The sequence below is a fragment of the Emys orbicularis genome, chromosome 1 (genome assembly GCF_028017835.1).
Source record: "Emys orbicularis isolate rEmyOrb1 chromosome 1, rEmyOrb1.hap1, whole genome shotgun sequence".
Classification (NCBI taxonomy): domain Eukaryota; kingdom Metazoa; phylum Chordata; order Testudines; family Emydidae; genus Emys; species Emys orbicularis.
The window spans coordinates 69,913,094-69,937,528 of NC_088683.1; the positions used below are offsets into that span (position 1 = coordinate 69,913,094).

The 24,435-nt window shown below is 44.0% G+C and overlaps 1 protein-coding gene across 1 annotated transcript in view; it reads left to right on the forward strand.

Annotated features, from left to right (window-relative positions):
• Window positions 1–2,974: 2,974 nt before the first annotated feature.
• KCNMB4 (potassium calcium-activated channel subfamily M regulatory beta subunit 4) overlaps window positions 2,975–24,435 on the forward strand; it is a 42,309-nt gene continuing 20,848 nt past the window's right edge. The window contains exons 1-2 of the mRNA XM_065423437.1: window positions 2,975–3,310; window positions 23,014–23,141. Of these exons, the coding sequence (XP_065279509.1) occupies window positions 2,975–3,310; window positions 23,014–23,141 (464 nt within the window). The remainder of the gene's footprint in view (window positions 3,311–23,013; window positions 23,142–24,435) is intronic.

A 24,435-nucleotide genomic window follows, 5' to 3' on the forward strand; every position in this document is an offset into this window, starting at 1 on the left:
GGGTAAGTGACTGGTCCTTTGGGACTGGGAGTAAACTGAATATTGTTGTGATGTTTGGTGTAAGGAAGGATCGTCTATCACAGAGGTAGGCAACCTATGGCACACGTGCCGAAGGCAGCACGCGAGCTGATTTTCAGTGGCACTCACACTGCCCGGGTCCTGGCCACTGGTCCAGGGGGCTCTGCATTTTAATTTAATTTTAAATGAAGCTTCTTAAGCATTTTAAAAACCTTACTTACTTTACATATAACTAAACTATTGTTGTGTATTATAGACTTATAGAAAGAGACCTTCTAAAAACATTAAAATGTATTACTGGCACATGAAACCTTAAATTAGAGTGAATAAATGAAGACTCGGCACATCACTTCTGAAAGGTTGCCGACCCCTGGTCTATCACAAAGGCAGGCTTGTCTGGGGGGCAAGGATAAAGCGGTTGTAGTGCTTGAGGAGTTCACACTTGATACTTGGTTAGGTTAGAGAAATCTAAATATAGAACACACCACCAGTTTGTGGTCTCTGCCCTGTTTCTTGGCAGTTTGCCCTGAGGTTGTCACTCACGGTTGTTTGCAACACCAGACAACTTGACACCGAGAATGGTGTCTAGAAGATAAATGTTTGCTGTTTTGCTGCAGTATTATGCAAAAATAAAATGCTTTTTTAATTCCACTTCTGCTTATAGCCACTCAAATGCACGCGGTTGCTACAATTTTCTGTAGCAGTACTTTCTTTAGCAGGACCTGGTTTTTCCCAGTCTTTGTTTGTGGGCCTTCCTGCCAATGAATTTATTTCATGGTTGTCCTTGACTTACCAGGCTTCTGGACTGCCACATTTTTTTGGCAGGGTACAACCTATGTTTAACTCTGGTTGCTAGGTTTTCCTGTGGAGTACATGCTGGACTAGAACAGATTTGCAAATAGAAATGTTTCTCCTGCTGACTTCACATTGACTCAGCAGGATCTTTTTTTTTTAACTTAATTGAATAAGACTTTGCTTTTATGACCCCTTTCTAATGCAAAGGACATAATTAATCTCACAAATTGGAGGAAAGCTGAAGCCTGATTACTTGAAAACTGTAACTGCTACTTCTACCAGTTACATCAGGCAATCTGCTCTGCAGTGGAGTTGCTGTGGGTGACAGAAGGTGACCTTAGACTTTCAAAAATTGTCTAAATCGTCGTTCTATCATTCCTGCTGTTATGTTCTGAGCACAGCCCTGTAAAACATTTTAATTTTTGAAGCTGAGTTTGAGCTGTTAGAAAATCAAACCAATGCCCATGTGGCTGTGTGTGAGGGGGGGAAAAGAAAGAAAGGAAAAAAAAAAAACCCACAGCTTAGCAGCTCTGATCTTCCCCCATCTCCATGTTGAGTGTAGGTAAGGTGAAGGGCAGTGGGCATGTCCACAACTGTGTGTGTGTATTTCGCCCCCCCAACAGCAGGTAGGTCCTTTTGCTGCTGAATCAGCAGAGGAACACCGCTGAGGGGGGAGGAGTGGGTCTGTCTAATGGTCCCTCTGCCCAGCAAGGAGTGCCACCACTAGGGTTGCAACCCCTCAAGAATTAAAGATTATTTTTTTAATTAAAGATGATGTCATGTGATGAAACCTCCAGGAATACGCCCAGCCAAAGTTGGCAACCCTCGCCACCACCCAGAGGCTCTTCCAGCGAGGTGGAGGAGGGGTCGGGGTTGTTCTCCTGGGCAAACGCTATGTGCCAAACCCTACTCCTGTGCTTCTGGCTGTGCCGCCAGCCCTCAGCCTCTTTCCAAAGCACCGTGTGCAAAGGCCGCCGGGCGCCCAACGTGCTTCGGAGCGATCAGCTAAGCGCTCTCAGCCCCCCGCCGGGGGTCGGTTTATGTAGCTGGCCGCTTGTGCGCTGCCCTGAGATTAGGCGCCAGGTTTAGTGTCTTCCCGGCGCCCGGGGGAGACATTCTTGTAGCCACGCTGATTACCTGGCCCAGGGCGGGCGGGCTGCTCCCAGCTCGGGTCAATCACGGGCTCAGCAGTCCCGCTTGCCTGACAAGGCCAAGCCGAGGTAGGATTGAAGCCCCCCATTGAGCTCGAGGGTGCTGGTTTCTGGGCCCGTGCTCTGAACGCGCCGCTTGCTGCTCGGGGGGCCAGGCCCCGCAGCTCGGTCTCGGGGGACGCGCCGAGGCGCGGGCTGGATTGGAAGCAGGGTCCAGCTCCAGCGGCAGCGCTCGGCACCCGTGCGGCTGGGCGGGGCCGGGCTCCCAGCCAGCCCGGCATCGCCGCCGATCAAAGCGCTGAATGAAAAGTGTGTCTCGGCTGAGGCTGCTCCCCACCGGCCCCTCCTCGCGGAGGGCTGGGTTCAGCGAGTTACCCACACACGTGCGGCGCTGATCCCGCCGTCTCCGCGGCCCTCCCTCGGGTGGGGCTGGCGTTCGCCCCCGCCCAGGAGTGCCTTTCGATGGCATTAATCCGGAGCAGTAATCAGGCGCTTCCTGGAACACATCTCCGGGGGCAGATAATCCCGGGCCAAGCTGTCCCGAGAGGAGATTGCCTCGCCCGGGGGCTGGATCAGCCGGCTGCCGCGGATCAGCGGGGTCAGTTCTGAGCAGGCGAGTCTCGCAGGCATGAGGGGCTGCTGGGGGAGCAGCGAGCTCGCTCCCGCTAAGCGGCTTAGCCCCCGGCAGATGTTGTCAGGCTCCCAGCCAGCCCCGATCATTGGCGGAGAGAGAGGCCGAGAGGCCCGGGAAACACCTCTAGCTCGGGGGGAAGAGGAGGGGGCTTGCAGTGGTGACTGGCACCCTCCGCCTTGCACCATGCGGGGGGAGTGAAGAGTTGCACGGCGGCGTCTCGCCTCAGCAGGGGAGCTCCGGACCCCCTCTGAGGGGAGCTTGGCAGCTGGAGTGGAGGGAGTTTGTCTCCGATCGCTCCCTTCCTCCTCCTCCTCTCACACCCTCTGCTGCTCTTGCTGCCAGGCTGGGGCAGCGCTTGCCTGTGGTCTAGCGGGAGATGGCGAAAATCAGGGTGTCTTACGAGTACACAGAAGCCGAAGACAAAAGCATCCGGCTCGGCTTGTTCCTGATCGTCTCCGGCATCGTGTCGCTCTTCATCCTGGGTTTCTGCTGGCTCAACCCCGCTTTGCAAGATTTGCAAGGCAAAGCTGCCAACTGCACGGTGCTCTCGGTGCAACAGATCGGGGAGATGTTTGAATGCACGTTCACGTGTGGCACGGATTGCAAGGGCACCTCGCTGTATCCCTGCCTCCAGATCTACGTCAACAACTCCGAGTCCAATTCCAGGGCGCTGCTGCACCAGGACGAGCACCAACTCATCACCAACCCTAAGGTAAACTTGTGCCAGGGAGAGAAGGGCAGGGGGAGGCCCTGGGGCGCTGGTAACGTCCCAGCTGCGGAGGCAGGGAAGCCAGCCCGTGCTTTGGGGTTTGTCTCCGAATCCCGGGGGTGGGGAACTCACGGACACTGGATCTAATGGCCTGAATAGCAAAAGCAGATCAGCCACTCGCGTCCTACTGCCCCCTCTTTGCTCCGGTTGTGCCGCCGCCTGTTGCTAGAGCCCCGCGCTCCTGTCAGTATCTTACTGAGGCGCTGCAGCCTTTGGAGCCTTTCCTCCTCCCCGCCTGCTTCGCACCCGCCTCCCTAGGACAGCAAAGTTTTACCTCCAGAGTTAACTTCTTTCGTGGATAAGCTCCTCACCCGGTCTCTCGCAGCTCCTCTTCCCGCCCCCAGCATGGACGGACCTGCTCACAGGTTCTTTGAAAGCGATCACAGGTCTAATGAGAAGAAGAGCCTGGAGTTCCCCCCCCCCCCTTAATGTTAATCGTGTCCAGTAAAAGAGCCAATAATTGATGGGAGCTTGAAGCCGCGGAATCCATCAGGGCTGCGGGGATAACAACGCCGGGTTTGTGGCTGAGACCCGATCTACCAGGACCGCCACAGACGGCCAGAGAGAAACATCATTGACAACGGATTGCGACCTCCCCTGGGTACAATCTATCCCCCGGCTGCTCGGAGAGAGGGGCAGGGGTCCTGAGAGGAGGCGCGCTGGGGACGGCAAAAGAATCGCACGCAGTCAGCTGCGTTTGCGTTTCCTTCGCGGTTATTGCAGATGTTTAGATCCGAGGTTCTTCCTTCCAACCCGGCTGCTCCGTATTGATCCCTTTAAGGAAATCCCCATTCCAGGGAAACGATTGAAAAGGCTCCCACTGTGGGAGAGCCAGCCGGAAAAGAAGTTAAACGCACAACTTCAGCAACTAGCAATTAAACAAGAAAAATGATGTAGAAGGGAAGGCCAGTGTATTCTTTGCTTTGAGCACATGCCGGTAAGATTTCACCTTTGCAACCCCATCTTTAAACCAACGAAACAAAAAAACGTTCTCCTGGGCTATGAGGTGTGTTTCTGTGGCTATATTTGTAAAATATGATTCCTGCCCTTCCAGTTTACCCTAAGTGTAGTAGCTAGCAAAGGAGTTGAACACTCTTTTCTAAGTTGGCACACAGTTAATATAAGCAAGTGGAAGGAAGGGTAAAAACCCCACAGCTATTGCAGAGAGGTAAGCATTGAGTGTGTATTTATGCTATGAGAATTACTATCCCCTTTTTATATTTCAAGTGCTACAAAAGCAAATGCTTATCTTCATGTTTTTGCTTTAAAGTTTTTGTTTCTTACATTTGGCTCTTACTTGAAAGTTCCTGATTTAGATTAGCTGGCAGGCTATAGTATGTTGTGATTCATAGCTATGTCTCAAAGCTGCAAGTCTCCAATGCATTGTTGTGCATAAGAATACCATTGTGGATGAACAAGGGAGTGCCAAATATTCAAGGGTGTTATAGTTACAGGCCTATATGAATGGGTACACAACACTGAGCATGGAAACCTGGAAGTTAAATTTAAAACGTAGAACACTTAGGAGAGGAGAAACAAAGGTGGTGCATGAAGAGTTAAGTACATCAAGGAGAGAGTGAATGAAGTGTGCCTACTCTGCTCCCTGAAAGTCTACACTGTGTCAGTTACAAAACATGAAAAAAAGTTTTACTTCAGTGCTAACAAAAGCATTTAGGATACCGATTCAGCTATGCGTCAATGGAAACGTAAAGAATCTTGAAGAAAATCTGGAAAATGTCACATCCATGAGCATGAAATTAGGGAGCTCTGTCAATATTCTTTTAATGTTTCTCTTCCTAATGTGGCTTAATCCAGAGCTTGGTAATATGTGCATGCTTGGGATATTTTTGGCAATCAACCTGTTTGTCTCCTGTATCTCTTGGAGCAAACACAAGAAGTCATGCTTGACTACTCTTCTTAAGCAATGGCCAAGAGATTAGAATGTCCGACGCACTCCACAAAGGACATCTACTTAGTGTGTTCAAGAATGCTTCAGACAAGGAGAGCTGCAACAGATTTGAAATTTCTGGAAACACCATTGATGAACTAAGGTAATATAATATAGCACTGCCATAAGTGAGGTAAGTACCTCATTTTCTCAGTACTAAATTAGTTGCAGACAGAAGCTTTGAGGAACTTATCTGAATGAAGGATACAAGAAATTATGCAGAGAAGATTCAGGAGACTAAAGATTTATTACACCTGTACTGCATGGGCAGTTTTCTGTGAGCTCAGTTTAGGGATCCAAAGTTACGATTTGAGTTAAGTGAACATTAATAGAATTCAAGTTTGTTCTTCAATAATGGTCTCTGCATCAGCTAGGAAAACTCACTGAAGCCATGATATTCATTTTAGAAGTGGTTACGCACCATTACTTGGCAAAAGTGTATGTTTTCCTGACATTGCTATGGATCCAAGTGTGTGTTTGAGAGAGGAAGATTTAAAAGTTTCTAAAACACCTACTTGGATTCTTTTATCTTCCAGATGGATTCTAGGATGGCACCATGGTAGATCTCAGAACTGCTGGATCGGTGCAGCTAATCAGAAAATAGGAAATTAACTAAAACACAGTTTTCCTGTATATCTATTACTTTTTTAGTGGCAAATGGCTTTTAGACAATTTTTGCTTGTATGTTCATAAATAACTTGATCTTTTATGTCAAATTTGAACAAAATTATAAAAATGAGCTTCTGCTATGCCTAACATCACAATTATCAATTATTATTGCTCTTATGTATTTATTTTTACAATGTCCAAAAGTGCAAGGTACTTTACAGAACAGGATCATTAGCATCTTGCCTCAAAGAGCTTATGGTTTTATTTAAGACCGCAGAAAATGTTGTTTTTAAGCAAGCATTGGTCAGCAATGTTTGCATTCTAAATATTGCAGCAGAGAACTTGAAAGTGAAACTGACTGAATAAAAACAGAATTGATGTTTAATATTTCACTCTTTTAAATTTAGTAAACTAAGATGTTGAGGTACTGTTTAGGTAAAATGGGGAAGAAAATTTGTTTGAAATGTGATTTGGCATCGGCCCTTCAATTTTTTGTAGTGTGTTTTTTTTTTTTCTTTTTTTTAATAAAGCACTTCTTAATGAGTAAGTCAATTTTCCAGCATTCTGGTTGGCTGGAGGAAATTTTGTTCAGTATAATGTATCTTTACAAAAGGGAGAAAGTTCCTGAAAATCTGACAGAATTAGTTTGCTAGAGAGAATGAGAAGTTAAAGTGCAGAAAACTTATAAGGGCTTCAGTAACACTTGTGATATGGCTCAGCACAAAAGAGTAAACTAGGATCACAGTAGGGATAGTACAAGGGTGAACTACTTCAGTGGATGAAGAACTTAACAGAGATTGACTTGTTGGGTAGCCTAGGAAATTCTATCTTCTTGGTCTTTCTCTATTTAATAAATGGGGACAGTAATATTTAATTAGCTCACAGGAGTGTTGTGAAGATTAGTTAATGTTCATTCAGAGCTTGCAAGATAAAGGACCAAAGTATTTAATCATCCTAGGACGATGATGGAGGGAAGTAATTTGGAGGAAGGCATTTGAACACTCATGTTTAGTGCCAGTTTTTGTTTATGCCCTGAAAGAAGAAACATGTACTAAGGTCTTTTTATTTCCCCCCCCCCCCCCCCGAGACCAAACTTATAAGCAAGGAGAAAGAGGTGGGGAGGGGGCAGAAGTCCGTACCAGGGAAAACAGGGCACTAAAATCAAATAGGAATTGGATGAAGGAGTAGGAAAGGTAAGTAGCTCATTGCTATGGGCTTGATCCTGTACTCATTGAAGTCACTGATAAAGCTCCCATTGACTTCAGTGGGGCAGGATAACATCCTATATCATGGAGTGAGACATTAAACCATAAGCTTCTTGCAACCCTACCAGGCTGGTTTAGGGACTGACACACATTTTGTTTACAGTAGACATTGATGAGAGTCATTTGGTAAGGAACAAAGATGTACCACGTATACCTCAAACTGTTCCAACCACCCTGCTTTACTGCAGCACCCTTTTCAGTAGGGATATTGGTGATCAGTAGAGCTGTGTGAATATTGGATTTTTTTGGTTCACTGTCATTTCTGAAAAATAAAAATTTCAGTTTCCCAAAGAACTGAAAACAATTTTTTTTCAAAATTTGTGGTGAATCATACACTTGAAAGAAAATTAGTTTGGGTTGAACAAAATGGTTTGTTTAGATTTTGAGCAATATTTAATGTTTTTAATCTTTAATGTTTTTAATTAAACAATTTATAGATAAAATTTTGAATAACACTAAAACATTTCATTTTGAAATGATTGAAATGAAATTTTGATTTTGGGGAGGAGGTTAAAAAAAAATGCAGCGGAATCAACATGAATTTGTGAAATGTGTGAATGTCATCAAATCTGCTTTTTTCATGCAAAAAAAAAAAAGTTTCGGTTGAAAAATTTTACCCAGCTCTAGCTGTCAGTAACATGATGGGCAAAAGAAGGACCTAGGACAGGGGTAGGCAACCTATGGCACGCGTGCCGAAGGCGGCACGTGAGCTGATTTTCAGTGGCACTCACACTGTCTGGGTCCTGGCCCGGTCCAGGGGGCTCTGCATTTTAATTTAATTTTAAATGAAGCTTCTTAAACATTTTAAAAACCTTATTTACTTTACATACAACAATAGCTTATTTATATATTATAGACTTTTAGAAAGAGACCTTCTAAAAATGTTAAAATGTATTACTGGCACGTGAAACCTTAAATCAGAGTGAATAAATGAAGACTTGGCACACCACTTCTGAAAGGTTGCCGACCCCTGACCTAGGAAAAGCCCCTGAGTTATATTTAGGGCCCTACCAAATTCACAGTCCATTTTGGTCCATTTCACAATCATAGGATTTTAAAAATCATAAATTTCATGATTTTGGCTACTTAAATCTGAAATTTCACGGTGTTGTAATTGTAGGGGTCCTGACCCAAAAAGGAGCTGGGGGGGTGTCACAAGATTCTTGTGGGGGGGGTTGCGGTACTGCTTCTCTTACTTCTATGTTGCTGCCTGCGGAGCTGGGCCCTCAGTCAGCAGCTACCACTCCGGCTGCTCAGCTCTGAAGGCAGCAACGCAGAAGTAAGGGTAGAGTGGCATGATATGGTATTGTCACCCTTACTTCTGCGCTGCTTCTGGTGAGGCGCTGCCTTCAGAGCTGGGCGCCTGGCCAACAGCCACTACTCTCCAGCCGCCCAACTCTGAAGGCAGCGCAGAAGTAACCTTGCGACCCCTCTGCAACTCTCTTTTGGGTTATCAATTTGATAAATGCTGGTCTCCCCCATGAAATCTGTATAATATAGGGTAAAAGCACACAAAAGACCAGATTTCACAGTCTGTGACGCGTTTTTCCATGGCCGTGAATTTGTTATGGCCCTAGTTATATTACATTGCAGAACACTGACTTTGCTCAAGCATCCACAGAGGACAGTATTTTCCAGGCCCCTTTACTTGAGATTCTTTTTGGATGTTACCCATTAGATAAGCAGCCCCCAAAAGGGAAAAAAAGGCTTGATTCTGTGACGTTGTGCAGTCTATATGGTTTTATAAAAACATGATAATAAGTGAATATAACGTAACTGGGATATGCTTCATGCAAAAGGTCTCTTGTAAGGTATCATTACAAAGCTTATAATCTACTGAGTATGATCATCTGATTTGTATAAATGTACCACTCTTGTATCTAAAACTAGAAATATAAAATGTAACTCTGAAGGCCTATTGTAATTATGTAAAGTGTGGGCCATTAATGATGGTTTGGAATCTTGATGACTCCCATTAACAAGGACCATTGTCCGCAGATGGCTGTGTTTACCTGTTAGTCTTCCTGTATATGTGTGTGCTGGCAAGTGGGCAATGAAGTCTTGCAGTGACATGTAATCATGTCACCTGAACTGGAATCTATCTTTAACCTGGTGCTTTTCCAGTGAGGGGGGGGTGGAAACCCAGAGGGACAAAGGGTTCCCGCCTTATGCAAAAGATATATAAAGGGGTGGAAGAGAACAGAGAGGGAGAGAGGAGCCATCATGAAGAATCCCCTAGCTACCACCTGAGCTGGAACAAGAGCTGTACCAGGGGAAAGAATTGTGCCCAGGCCTGGAAGATGTCCAGTCTGAGAGAAACTTACTGAAGCATCTCTGAGGGTGAGATTATCTGTATTTAGTTTGATTAGACATAGATTTGCGCATTTTATTTTATTTTGCTTGGTGACTTACTTTGTTCTGTCTGTTACTACTTGAAACCACTTAAATCCTACTGTCTGTATTTAATAAAATCACTTTTTATTTAGTAACTTACTCAGAGTATGTATTAATACCTGGGGGGGAGCAAACAACTGTGCATATCTCTCTATCAGTGTTATAGAGGGCGAACAATTTGAGTTTACCCTGCATAAGCTTTATGCAGGGCAAAACAGATTTATTTGGGTTTAGACCCCATTGGGAGTTGGGCATCTGAATGCTAAAGACAAGCACACTTCTGGGAGCTGTTTTCAGGTAAACTTGCAGCTTTGGGACAAGTGATTCAGACCCTGGGTCGGTGTTGGAGCAGACGGGAGTGTCTGGCTCAGCAAGACAGGGTGCTGGAGTCCTGAGCTGGCAGGGAAAACAGAAGCAGGGGTAGTCTTTGCACATTGGGTGGCAGCTCCCAAGGGGGTTTCTGTGATCCAACCCGTCACAGATCCAAAGCCCCAACAAGCAGAGGCTGCTTTCATATTACAGCCACTGTTGAAATCAGCAGAGGCGCTCCAACTGGAGCTCTCATCTTAGTCTATCAGTACACTGATTTGTTAACCTTTGGTAAGACCCTCTTTTTTCCTCTGCTCTCCAAGGCTGTTGAGGATGGGGTTGGCTGAGGTGGTATGTTGATGGGCAACCCATTATTTGGTTGGTGATTTTTAGTTTATGGGGCTAGGCAGGCAGAACATTGTATGAGCACCTATAAGTGTAGTTTAGAAACTTGAATAAACAAATAAATATACATCTACATATTGCTGTTACAAGTTTTTCACTAATATTGTCATTAGTTTTACTTAAAATTTTTATTGCATCTTAAACTTCCTTAGTCTCTTATTGGGGCATATAGGCTGCTGCTGACTGACGCTAATTTACTAGATGAGACTGTAAGAGTAGAATGTATATATTTCTCATAAGTAAATTCTCTAGTAATTTAATTAAACTAAATTTAAGGCATAGAAGGAAATGCTCTTCAATTATTTTACCTACTTTTAGAAACTCATGTCAAAAACTAAAACAAAAACCTGAGTTTTGGTTTGGCATAATAGTTTACTTTAAAAGTAGTGACATACATGGTTTGTGTCCATAGCAGATTATTTTTTTTAAGTTTAATGTCTTTGTCTTGGGGCAATAGCTTCTTTTTAGTTTTGTCATCAAATATCGTAGGCTTTTAAAAGCTTTCTGAATGTTATGCTAATCTAGAATAGCCTTATTAACAGATTATAACTGTGGTTTAGTTTAATGATTTTAGTCAAGAATATTTTATGAATGAACAATCAGACAGCTGTGTTAACCCCAAATGTTTTTATCAAAGTTATGGTTTGCAGCAGTAGACACCCAGTATGTTAATCGACTGGGTATACTCTTATTAACCACGGCAAAAATCCTGAACAACTTGTTTTTAATGGTCTTAAAGTTTATTAAAAGACCCTTTATTTTCCTTATCTTGGTTTAATTATTCACTAGGGTATCTGTACCTTCTGTATGAATCAGTAGTGTGAAAAATGTGTGCTTTGGTCTCATTACAAACTTTCTACACAACAAAACTGAATTAGTGTCAACCTAGCCCTTCAGTGCTTTTGGGCTGCAAAAGTATTTTCTAAATTCTGTAGTTTAGCATTTGAGCTTAGATTCATAACTTCAGGTATCTATATTGCCATGCTAGTAAGTATTGTATGTTTTGAACAGAGATCTCCTCAAATTTTCTCCAACTAGTATGTAATAAAGTAAAAGTTGTATTGCAGGGAATAATCATACAATTGCACAATCCCAGATTCATTTTGATTCTTAAAAGATTAGGCAGCTGGGTCAGAGTAAATCCAGAAATATGAATGTAAAATACTGTATAGGATTACAGCAATTTTAATGTTTGTTTTCAGTGTGCCTGATTTGTGGATGATGGATTTTTCAGATTAAATTAATTATAATACTTATTGTAAACTTTCTTTAGTTGCTCCAATAGCAATAACCATTTTCATGCCAAAGTTTAACAGCTTGCGGCATTGGAGACCTTCCATATAAAATACAAGTACAAAAAATATCAAGACTTATGCCTTCTGTACCATTAATCAAGCAGAATAGATTAACTATGGAGCCAGGATCCAGTACCAGTTATGCTGCTGCTAATCCCAAACTCTGAATTTATTGTTAATACATATAGTGCAGAGTGCCAAAAAATACATTTAGTTGTGTAAATTTACAATGGAATATGTCAGCTTGCAGCTAAAAAATAAATTGACATCTGCCTCCTTACTCGTTTGTTTAGAATCTTTTTTTATCTTTATGCCTGCAACTGAGCATGATGCAAAAAATAACTTGTCTGATTTATACTTATTTTAGAAAAGACCCTATGTGAATGAATACATGTGTGTATCTTTAGCTATGTATAAAATATAGTGTGTGTGTGTGTATGTGTGTATGTGTATATGTATGTGTGTGTGTGTGTATATATATATATATATATATATATATATTCTAGATTCTTCCTGGCTGTGAAGGTGGGGGTGCCGTAAGTGGCTGGGAAGAAGGAAAGAAGTAAATAGCATGCCTTGCCCATATAATGGCTGGATAGAACTGCTCAAGAAAGCTCAAGGATAGCTCACTAGTTATTCCCCCATGTGTACAATGTTCCAGAAGGGGATCAGGTGAAGGATTAGCCTTAGCCATGGCTCATACACTGAGGGGGGGAAGAGGATGGAGTATGCTGCATCACCCTAATATTGGGCTATACCAGGGGTGGGCAAACTTTTTGGCCCGAGAGCCACATTGGGGTTGCAAAACTGGATGGAGGACCGGGTAGGGAAGGCTGTGCCTCCCCAAACAGCCTGGCTCCTGCCCCCTATCTGACCCCTCCAACTTCCCGCCCCCTGACTGCCCCCCTCAGAACCCCGACCCATCCAACCCCCCCTGCTCCTTGTCCCCTAACCGCCCCCTCCCGGGACCCCCCTCCCCTAACCGCCCCCGGGACCCCGCCCCCATCCAACCCCCTGCTCCCAGTCCCCTGACTGCTCTGACCCCTATCAACACCCCTGCCCCCTGACAGGCCTCCCCAGGCCTCCCACGCTTATCCAATCCCCCCTCCCGTCCCCTGACCGCCCCCCAGAACCTCCGCCCCATCCAACCGCTCCCTGCCCCCGGGACCTCCTGCCCCTTATCCAACCCCCCAGCCCCCTTACCATGCCGCTCAGAGCAGCATGTCTGGCAGCCGTGCCACCCGGCTGGAGCCAGACACGCTGCCTCTCTGCTCGGCAGGAGCGCGCAACCGCGCCTCCCAGAGCTCTGCCCGCGCAGCGGTGTGACTGCGGGGGAGGGGAGACAGCAGGGGAAGGGCCGGAAGCTCAGCGGCCAGGCAGGACGGTCCCGTGGGCCATAGTTCGCCCACCTCTGGGCTATACCAACTCAGACAACTATCTAGGGCATAGTGTATTACATCACCAAAAAGCTGCACTGAAAACATTAAGGTTGCAAAGGTCAAGCACTCAAAAATTAGGAAATGCTAGAATTAAGGTCGCCTGTGCAACCTTAACTTGGCCCCCTTCTGTATATGCATTATGGTACAGTCTGTAATTGTATGATCACATACTGTTTGTTTTACACAGGGCCCCTGCCTCATTCAGTGCACAGGATGGACTGTGCGCAGAGAATGAAGCAGCTGTTTTGTTTTTGTATTTCTTTATATTCATTATTCAGTTTGTGGGCCCAGGCCATACTTAGTGCACACATCCAAACCCTGCACTGGATACAGAATTATTAATTTCCTCATGTTCTTTTCACCACAGTAGCTGACCCTAACAGCCATTAATGAGTTTGTCTTCTCCAGACTCTTGTGAGGTAGGTAGGGTTTTTACAAATGGGGAACTGAGACACAGTGAGATTAAGTCCATTAATTTTAGGCGTTTTAGTGGTTGAATGCCCAGCTTGATACATCTAGGGCTTGATGTTTCAGCGTACTTAATAGCACTTTATATGTTGAAAGCACTGTACGGACATTGGCACACCCCTATAAGGCATGTAAGTACCCTCTCCTCCCAGTTCTTGCAAGCATATTGTCAGTCTCCCATATCCCTTGACCCGTCCAACCTTCCCCTGCACTTCTGTCTTGAACACTGATGGTATGTCTATGCTGCCTTTGGGAGCAAGTCTCCCAGGCTGGGTAGACAGACTCATGCTAGTGGGGTTTGAGCTAGCGCACTAAAAATAGCAGCATGGACTTGCAGCTCGAGCAGAGACGTGGGCTAGCCACTTGAGCTCAGATCCATGGCATAGGGTGGTCTTGAGAGCCTGAGCTGCAACGTCCACACTGCTATTTGTAGCGTGCTAGCTCAAGCTCTGCTAGTGTCAGTCTGTTTATCCGGCCTAGGAAGCTTGCTTCCAACTGCAGTGTAGGAATACCCTGAGCTGCTATGTGACCAGGGGCAAGTCACTTCAACTCTCTGTTCATCCTCTCTGCCTGCCTTGACCATTTAGAGTAAGGCTGGTCCAGTAGTCGGCATGGTAGCCAGGGAGTTTAGAGATGTGAGTTCAGTTCCTCGCTCTGTAACAGATTCCCCTGTCTGATCCTGGGCAAGTTGCTTGGTTTCTGTGCCTCCATTCCCCAGCAGTAAAATGGGGATAACCGCACTTTCCTACCTCACAGAGGTGTGGAGAGGATAAATACATTAAAGATTGTGAGGTCTCAGATACCATGATGAGGGTCATATAGTTATGTAAAACATATAGTTATGTGTGGCTTTGGAATCCGTCTAATTCTTGGGACATTAGTCCTATTTGTGTATTGTGCTTTTATATAGATTGTACAAGTACCCAGAACATATTTAAACAAACTTATGCTTGCTCACTATCTATCTTATAGCTGGGGAACTGAACAGAAAAGCAAGTGACTTGCCTGAGTCTTCATAGTGAATTGATGGCAAAGTCAGGATTAGAAGCCAGGACCTCCTGATTCCCAGCCTTGGGCGCATTCCTCTCAACCACACCGTGCCTTACTGCCTGAGGTGCTGAGCAATTACAGGTCCCACTGAGTTCAGTTGCAGTTGTGAATGATTGGCACTTATGTAAACCAGAGCTTAGGGGTGTCAAGTTAGGCACCCAGAAAATGAGGCACACACAATGAGTGACCAACTCTAAACATGTTGGTTTAAGTGACTTGCCCAGCATCATACACAAACTCTGTGGTGAGGCTGGGATAGACCCCATTCTTTTGGGTAGTCTTCAGGTGCCTTAGCCATATGACTGTCCTTTCTCTTCCTGCAATCCCCTGCCTCATTCCCCTCACACCTTCCAACTTCTGCAGCAAATGAGGCAGGCATCCTACAGACAACATCCCCCTTTACTGCATAACCCTGTTCATTCTGCAAACACTGTCCGTCCTGGGCACTGAATGAGGCAGAGGTCCTGTGGAAAAACTAGTATGTGCCCATTTATTTAGCTTGTTTCATAATGCATACAGCCAAGGAGGCAGAATTGTGCATAGTTTCTGAATGAGATTTGGGCTAAAGCTAGTAGAGACAGAGACCGTGTCTCATGTGGATTCTCATTCCCTCTCCACCACACTTGTTCACTTCACACTCTACATTCATTCACCTGCCATTCCTCTTGCTCTCTTGCGTTGTCATCACTGGCCTACAGGCTGGAGAGAACTCACTTCAGAGCCTTTCAGTTCTGCTCCTTAATTCATGATAGGGTGCCTATTGAGTGATACATAAGGTATTGCCTTTTTTCAGGGATGCAGTAAGCCGCCCCCAGAGACCATATCAAGACTCTCAGCAGCATCTGAACCTGCATGTGAACCTCCCACATGACACTGGGGCACACTCTCACTGATCAAAATACCAGTGCAGAGAACCATCATTTTATCAAGATAATTGAAGAGAGGCTCAAATGGGAGTGTACCTATTGTCATGTGCCAGTTACGAACATTAATATATAGGGCCCCACCAAATTCATGGTCATGAAAAATGCATCACGGACTGTGAAATTTGATCTCCCCTGTGAAATCTGACTATTGCAGGGCTGGGGGCACCCCAGCTGGCGGCTTCTACCGTGGGCCAGGCTCCAGCTGCTAGTCCCAGCCCGGACTGGGGAGGGACGGGACTTCCTCTTCCCCTGCAGGGGTCGCTCCCAGAGCTGGGTCAGACTCACTTCTGAAAATCTTCCCCTGCAGTAAGCTCTGTGGCTTCTAGTTGGAAGCCCAGCTCTGAACGCAGTGCAGAAGTGAGGGTGGTATTCAACCCCTGACCTGGGCGGGGAGGCTGCGGCTCCAGCTGTCAGCCCCAACCTGGGTGGGAGGCTGTGGCCCCAGCCGTCAGGCTCCGAACGGGGCAGGAGGCTGCTGGAGAAATCCGGATGTATGGTAACCCATGCCCCCATGCAACCCTCACTTCTGCGCTGCTGCTGATGGTGGTGCTGGCTTTAGAGCTTGGCGTCTGACCAGCAGCTACTGCTGTCCGGCTGCCCAGCTCTGCTGGCAGGGGTGCTGCTTTCAGCTTCGCAGAAGTAAGGGTGGCAATCCCACGCTCCCCCTTACAATAGCATTACGACCCCCCCCCCCCCCCACACACACACACAATCCACTTTTGGGTTGGGACTCCCACGGTTACAAAACTGAAATTTCAGATGTAAACATCTGAAACCGTGAAACTGATTATTTTTAAAATCTTATGACTGTGAAATTGACCAAAATGGACTGTGAATTTGGTAGGGCTCTACTAAAATACCTGTATGTACTCCAAGCTTTTATATCTGTTCCCTAACACTTGTATTGAATTGGATCCTGAGTCATTTATCCAAACAAAGCTTTGAACTAAGGGAGGAATTTCATTAGCTGATGCTGTGTAACTGAGACCATATTTGAATTGTATAATCTGATATGTGCTACAATACATTGTAGGATGTGTGATTATGGAGCCGTGCACCAACAGAACTTCCAAAAAACTCTCCACTTCATTATCTTCATACTCAGTGCATAGTGCAATGTTTATCCTTCAGCTCCATCAAAACTCAGATAGGACTAAGGTCAAGGAAGGTGGGGTGGAAAACTTCCACCAAAAATGGGCATTACTCCTTTTGTAATAACGCCACACATTATCATAAGATATCCAAAGATCCCTTTTTTAGTTTCTAACACCTTATATATATTACTTGCTAATTAAGAGTATTTGTGATTTCATGCAGTATGTGGAGGGTGAGGGAGGGAATTTTGCATTTAGCTCTATAAGCAATTCTCTAACAGCAAAGCATGTGGGTCATTCCAAATTAATCAACCCACTTGGAGTACTCATGTCAGTAAAGGCTGCAGAATCAGGACTGACCTTTATCTAAAGGCTACCCATTCGTTTGGGGGATGCACGATGATCAAAGCCTAATGATAGTTTTCTGACTCAAAACGCAAAGGCCTGATCATTCCTTCGGTGGCGCACACAACTTCCATCGGTTTCTGTGAGCAATGGACGGGATAATCAGGGTCCTTGATTTCAGGTAAAACATTCTCTAATTTTAGTAGAAACTAGAGAATTTACACTGAATCTCCTTTATCTGATTACAAGTGACAGCACTGAAAAATACACTATTCGGGGAAGCCTTACTGCGTCATTATAGCCACTATGCAGCATTCCCTTTCTTGCTCATGAGCAATACTGCTGGAAAGGTACAAACAAATAAAATACAGGTACAAAAGTACTTAGCAAACTGCATAAAACTATGGAACCATTACAGCACATGTTATAAGGTACTCAGTGATGGTGAGCCCTTTGTCCCAGGAGACGTGCCGTGATGGCCACAAGTCGCTGTCTGCAATATTCCAATGCTATTATAAAATGGAATGTCCTAGCAAGGTAATTAAAAAGGGAAGGAAATATGCAGGGGTGGGCAAAAAAAAAATAAAAATCTAGCAGATAATCATGTTGTGAGTTTAAGTTTTCTCTGGCTAGTCTTCACTGAACACAATTATCAGCATGACCCCAGCTATTTAAAACACAACACTTTCTTCTGAAAAGAGTAGCAGTACTGTGATCAAATAACTGGTGCAGGAAGACATCCTGTCACAGCTTAGAGGAAGTGATAGAGCAGCAGTGCAGGAGCCTTCTTTCTCTTATTGGGCATCTTTTGTGTGACATTTACTTAAAATAAAAAACTGTTCTGCATAAATGATGGTCCCCATCCTGCTCCCCTTGAAGCTGTAGAGAGTTGCCATTGTCTTCAATGGAAGCAACAGGCCCAATTTTCTGGGCTGTTGTGAAGGAGGTCCCGAACATTCAACTTCCACTGGAAGCTGAGAGGCAGTGTGGTCTAGTGGATTGGATTGACCCTGGGCAAGTCACTTTACTTCCTTCTCTAATTTCGTTCTCGCCCTTTGTTTGGCTTGTCTAAGTGATCTCTTTTGTGCAAGGACTGTCTCTTACAATGCATTTGGACCTTGCCTAACACAATGATGGCCTGATCTTGATTGGGACCTGTAGGCCCTACAAATAATTAATAATGCTCCAAGAGTTGCTAGGTAGGACAAACTTTTCTCACTAATGCTATATAGCAGGCACTAAGAGATAAGCCTCTCAACTGATTTCCCCCCACTTCTTGAATTATATAGTACAAAGATGGCAGCAGTTTCCTCTAAAGATCTGGCAGCAGGGCAACAAGTATTTTACTGACTGTCACGGTTATGGGGCAAATCACACTTCAGACCCCTTTCAGTTCCTCTTAAGTGTACGCCTTTGGAGGCAGGTTTCATTGCCTTCATCCCTCTCTGGGTGGAGCCCAATGGTCCTACTACTCCTAGACTGGATCTCGGGGCTGTCGGGTTAACACAGGTGATAAGCTCAGAGGCTGCAACCTAAACTGGGTTTGGCACTGTGACGGTGCACCCCGTAAGGCTTCATGGAAATATGCTTATGAATGTATCTGTATGACATAACTGGAATGTGTTTTATGCTACATGTGCCATATCTCTGTAAAGGTTATCATAGAATCATAGAATATCTGGGTTGGAAGGGACCTCAGGAGATCATCTAGTCCAACCCCCTGCTCAAAGCAGGACCAATCCCCAGACAGATTTTTGCCCCAGATCCTTAAGTAGTCCCCTCAAGGATTGAACTCACAACCCTGGGTTTAGCAGGCCAATGCTCAAACCACTGAGCTGTCCCTCCCCTGTTACGATCCACTGAATCTATTCATCCTATTTGTATGCATGTGTCATTGTTGTATTCAAAGTTATGAATATTGGCTGTGTACTTGCTTGATTTCTAAGTAGCCTTAGTAAAGCATTTGGTCAGCTTCTTGAGAAAGGAATGTGAAAATTAAGTGCCCAATCAAGAAACACTTAAAGGACAATGAATCTCGGAAAGCTCCAATCCACATAAGTCTACCTGAGGATGTTCAGGGTAGCATGTAAACAATGGCTGCTGCCTGTAAAAACTGAGTTATGCATGGACATGTGACTTGCCCATGTAACTCCAAAACTCCATCTTGGAGCTGGACTTTGCATAGGAGAGAGGAGGGGTTCTCCACTCCACCCACAAGAGAGAGTCTACTTAAACCCCTAGGAGACCCCTTTATTTTGTCTTCAGCTGGCTCAAGAGATAGCCTCTCCACCCCCAAGGATACCTGAAAGAAACTGGAACAAAGGACAGTAACTACAGGGGGTGTGAGTGATTGCTGGACCCAGACTAGAAGGAGACTAGTCTGTAAAAGGAAGCTTACTGGAACACCTCTGAGAGTGGGATTTTGTCTGTATTCAGTCTTCTTACTGTATTAGACTCAGACTTGCTTGTTTTATTTTATTTTACTTAGTAATTCACTTTGTTCTGTCTGTTACTACTTGGAACCACTTAAATCCTACTTTCTGTGTTTAATAAAATCACTTTTTACTTATTAATTAACCCAGAGTATGTATTAATACCTGGGGGAGGGGGCAAACAGCTGTGCATATCTCTCTATCAGTGTTATAGAGGGCAAACAATTTATGAGTTTACCCTGTATAAGCTTTATACAGGGTAAACGGATTTATTTGGGGTTTGGACGCCATTGGGAGTTGGGCATCTGAGTGTTAAAGACAGGAACGATTCTTAAGTTGCTTTCAGTTAAGTCTGCAGCTTTGGGGCACGTGGTTCAGACCCTGGGTCTGTGCTGGAGCAGACTGGCGTGTCTGGCTCAACAAGACAGGGTGCTGGAGTCCCAAGCTGGCAGGGAAAGCAGGGACAGAAGTAGTCTTGGCACATCAGTTGGCAGCCCCAAGGGGGTTTCTGTGATCCAACCCATCACAGGCACCTTCTAGCCCTTTTCGGCTTGGAGCCTGTAACAACTGATGAGAGTGACTCAAAAACAATTTTTTCAGAACAAAGCACTATTTAGTCATTCACCCAAAGGCATGTAGCACACTGAACAAAGGGATAAAACAAAAAGGCTATACACATATTTCCCCTTACCTGTATCTTCATATTGGTAAGCCCCCTTCAGCCCAGTTACCTTCATCTGTGGGTTGGAAGACACAGACTGCCCTGCTGCAGCATGGTCTCTGTGTCTCGTTGCATTCCTATCAGTGCTCACTGATGCTCCTTGAGCAGCCCCCAACAACTCAGTCAACCCCCTTTACTCTTTTAAGCCTTGGATGCTTTAATGGTTTAGTGTCCCCTTTGATCCTGGCCTCAGGAATGGGAAGAGTAAACCTTACCAGCCTGGTTGGGGCCTGGCTGATTGATGTATTCCCCATTGTTTCCTCAAGGACCCCTGGTATTCTCTGGACATACCTTATCTTTGCCATTGTTTTGTTGTTACCTGTTTGTTTCCCTTCTGCCATCCTCCTTTGATTTAATGCCTTGAACTCACTCAGGATAATACCAACCAGGTGAACTAGGGTGCATATGATATTTATAAAAAATAATAGCATTTATTACCTCATTTGGCAATTACCATCTTCAGGTTGGAATTATAGTGGTGGGATTGGTACAGGTGAGCCATGTCAATTTAGCCAGATTGAGAAATGAGGAATTTCATGCATGGGGGGTGGGGGAGGGGTGGACTTTCTCCCCAGGAAATCGTGGTGGCTCACTTTTCCTGTCAAACACTGGGATGTGCCTGTAAATTTCATCCAGCAGAGAATGCAGCAGAGCCAGACGATGACAGAATGGTAAAAGGAGTGACCTCCAAACATCTCCAACAGAGCTCAAACGCTATACCATGCAAAAGACATTACTGCAACAGAATGAACATAGCCCAGCAGGCAGCACAAGCACACTCCTCCTTTCTCCTCACTCCCATGGCGGGGCCTATGCTAGTTCATGGCCCAAAGAAAATCTCCTAGCTTCAACCAGAGTCTACGCAGCCTGGCAGAAAGGCGCAGAAGCCTCACGCCCAATAACCCTCATAAATAGAACACGCCCTGCTAACAAGTCTTAACCCTTCCACCAACCAGCAGGCCCTAAAAGACTTCTGGTGGATGTGGTAGTCCTAAAGGTCACTGCCAAACAAACTCCCAAACTGAATTATTGAACCAAGAAATGTTGTGGGCCAAGGGAACTGATTTTAAATTTGAAATAACAAAAAGCAACAAAACACTTGTATTCTGTTTTCTGTTTCAGCGTCTGCAGAACAATAGTCATTGTGATGCTACTTATTTCTAAAAATACAAACCTGAAAAAGAATCTTAGGGTAGGATTCTCTTCTCAGCACCAGGATGTGAAGAGCTCTACATGACAGCAACACCAAATGTGTTGCTGTGAAAATGGGGGTGCTTTGTTATGAAAAAGGCAAGTTTTAACTTGAAACAAACGAGTGAGAATTTGCACTTTGTTCCAGGTTAGAATATAGGAGTTTATCAAAAATAAGTGTGGATGCTGACAGAAATAACCAAATTTTACTTGATCAGACTGATGAATACCTAAGAACTTGTTTTTACCTGTAGAAAATTCACAGTGATATAATGGAGACAGGCTTCCAGCTCTGTACAGCGTGAAGTAGTTCAATGGTAGAGTGGAAGCATAAGCTCACCGATGGGATGGTAGAAAAGTGCCCACCAGCCATCTAATCAAGACCCTTTCCTCACAGCTGTCTTTGTTTTCAAATGAGAGTTCTGAGGGAGGACAGACCCTTCCCTGTTAGTTGTCCTTTCAGGTTACTGTGGAGAGACCTGCACTAGGACTTCCCTGAGCCTGGGGTTCCTGTCTGCTACCCCTACAGAAGAGTGCGTAAATCCTATATCCGGCTTCCTGTTGGTCACATGGTTCTTCCTAGTCATATGTCCTGTGACTACAGCTCCCAATTTTAAAAGGGACACAGGTCATACCATTCACACTGCTATGCGCATGTGAGTCCACACTCAGTACCCTCTCGCAGGAGGGAAGGTAAATAAAAATGTTTCCATTATTGCTTATGTTAACAAGCAATGTAAGTGTTTGTAGTGCTACCTTTGCCTATTGAATTTCAAAAATGAAAGGGTGAATTCTCTCTCTCCTGGATGGATGGGATGCCTATTAATGACAAGAATTATGCTTGTGCACTGAGGTATAAATATTTCTCCAAAGAATAAACTGTGGTACTAATTCTAGTAATATGTGTTTAAGGTATAAGCGGTACGAAGGGAGGCATTGTGATTAAATATGGGCCTGGGAAGCAGGACACTTGGTTCTGTTCCTCTGTGATCTGCAACAGGTCACTTAAGGCCTGATCCAAAGCCCACTAAAGTCAATGGACAGACTCCCATTGACTTCAGTAGACTTTGAATCAGGCATCTGGGCCCCAGTTCAGCAGAGCACTTAAACACATGCTTAAATCCTGTTGACTTCAGTGTGATTTAAGCACGTGCTAAAGTGTTATGCTGAACTGGGATTTCAACATCCTGTGCTTGTTTCCTGCAAACCTTGTATTTGTTAATGTGGGGGTAATACCTATCTTTTGTACAGCATTTTGAGATCTGTTGGTGAAAATTTGACTTTATTTATTTATTTATTTATTTATTTATTTATTCTTACATTGTTAAACGGAAACTGTGATTGTACATGTCGTAAATGTTTGTAATGATTTCTAGTTTTCAAAATATGAGTACAGCTAGCTAGAACCCCCTTGAAAATTAATTCTCTCCTTTTTGTCTTTTTTAATTTCAACATGTGAAACATTAGCATGTTTCCTGGAAAGATGGAGGAGTGTGAGAGAGAGAGCAGGTAGTAGTAAAGTTAGTAAAGCACATAGTAAATCATTCTTTTGTAATTGATCATTAAAACATAAATATTGAGCAATTAATGATCAAGAGATGTTCATCTAACTTTTTGTTCCCTTCTGTTTGAAGACTTGCATCCATAGGTTCAGTCTTATCACTATGTGTGAATTTGGTGAGGAAAATCCAGAGAGAATGTTGTCTTGTATTGTTGAGTACAGAAATAATTCCATTTTGGAACCTGTTTTGACAGTGTTCATACATCCCTCCCTGTGAAAGAGAAAATCAGAAGAATTCTGAAATTGTCACTCACTGGCAGGAATACTGGAAAGTGGAAGTGGGTTCACAGCCATTTACGTGTTATTTTAACGAGCATCTAAGGTAAGTCACTGCCTACATTTGCATAGCTAGAAATATTTACAAAACCTTTCCATCCTCCGCTCTCCATTGGCCTTGTTTGAAGCAAACTATTTGAAAACATTTTATTTTGATGGTAAAAAATGTGTGAGAGAATTCTCATTGCTGGTGAACAAAGTATTTTTAGTTTTTTGTTGTTGAATTTTTTGGTGACACCAAAAGGCAGTTGCCCCAGAAAAAGTTTCATTACACTGCAAAAGCTGAGTTTGTTTTGCTACCAAAACTGACAAAATCCTTACTTGTAACAAATTTGTGTTTCTTCCCAAAAGAGGGAGGAATTCTACCATTTTCACTGTGAGGAGTTGTGTTCATGGAGGAAATGAGCCTTAGATTTGATTAATGTATGTTCACACAACTATCACTTTTCATTCTTTCATACTTACAAAGTGGAGAGTTGTGGCTTTAGGCAACTCTACTTAGGGAATTCTTCTTCTTTCTGGGTGTCTTTGTATTTCCCATTAGCAGTAGTGGGACTTACACATGTATCAAGGGATAGATAGCTCTCTTAGCTTAAAGCAGTCAATTTACCTCCGCATATATTTTCCCTTCTCAGGTACATGCATTGATTATTGTTGTTCTTCTCTTTTCCTGTTTGTCTGTATCTTTCTGGTCATGATGTGTCCAGGAGTAAGTATTATACATCCTTGGTGAGACTGCATCTGTAAAACTGCACCATGTCATTACCAGAAATGTACAGCCAGATTGCTTTTCCCTGAATTCCCTCCAATGAAAAATGACTATATATCTGCTGGGATGGGCATAAGAAAAGATTTAAAAAACAAACAAACAAACAAACAAACAACCTCCCAAGCCTAAATATGAATCAGGAAGACTCGATTTAATCATGGATTTCTACATAAAAGTGCATTCTTGTTGGTTGTTATAATCTTAATACATATTCTTCACAACTCAGAGATAGATGTAGGTTTCATTTTTAGAAGGTACGCACTATACATTTTTAAAGTGATTTATTTTGAAAACTTTTCAGATTAGTTTTACAGCTATATCAGAAAATGAATGATTGTTTGGTTATTTCATTTACCAAAGGTAATTGAAGCAGATATTTATGAAGTCATTGGGAGGTGAACTATGTCCAGTTCAACAGGTTAATCATTAATATTTGAAGGATTTTCTTGCCAGGTTGTATTAGGAGGAGAACATCACCAGACAGACATTTAAATTGCTTTATTTAACTAAATCAACGTTATGTATTCTGGATTTTTTTCTTCAACAGCAAGCATATAATATTTTAACAAAA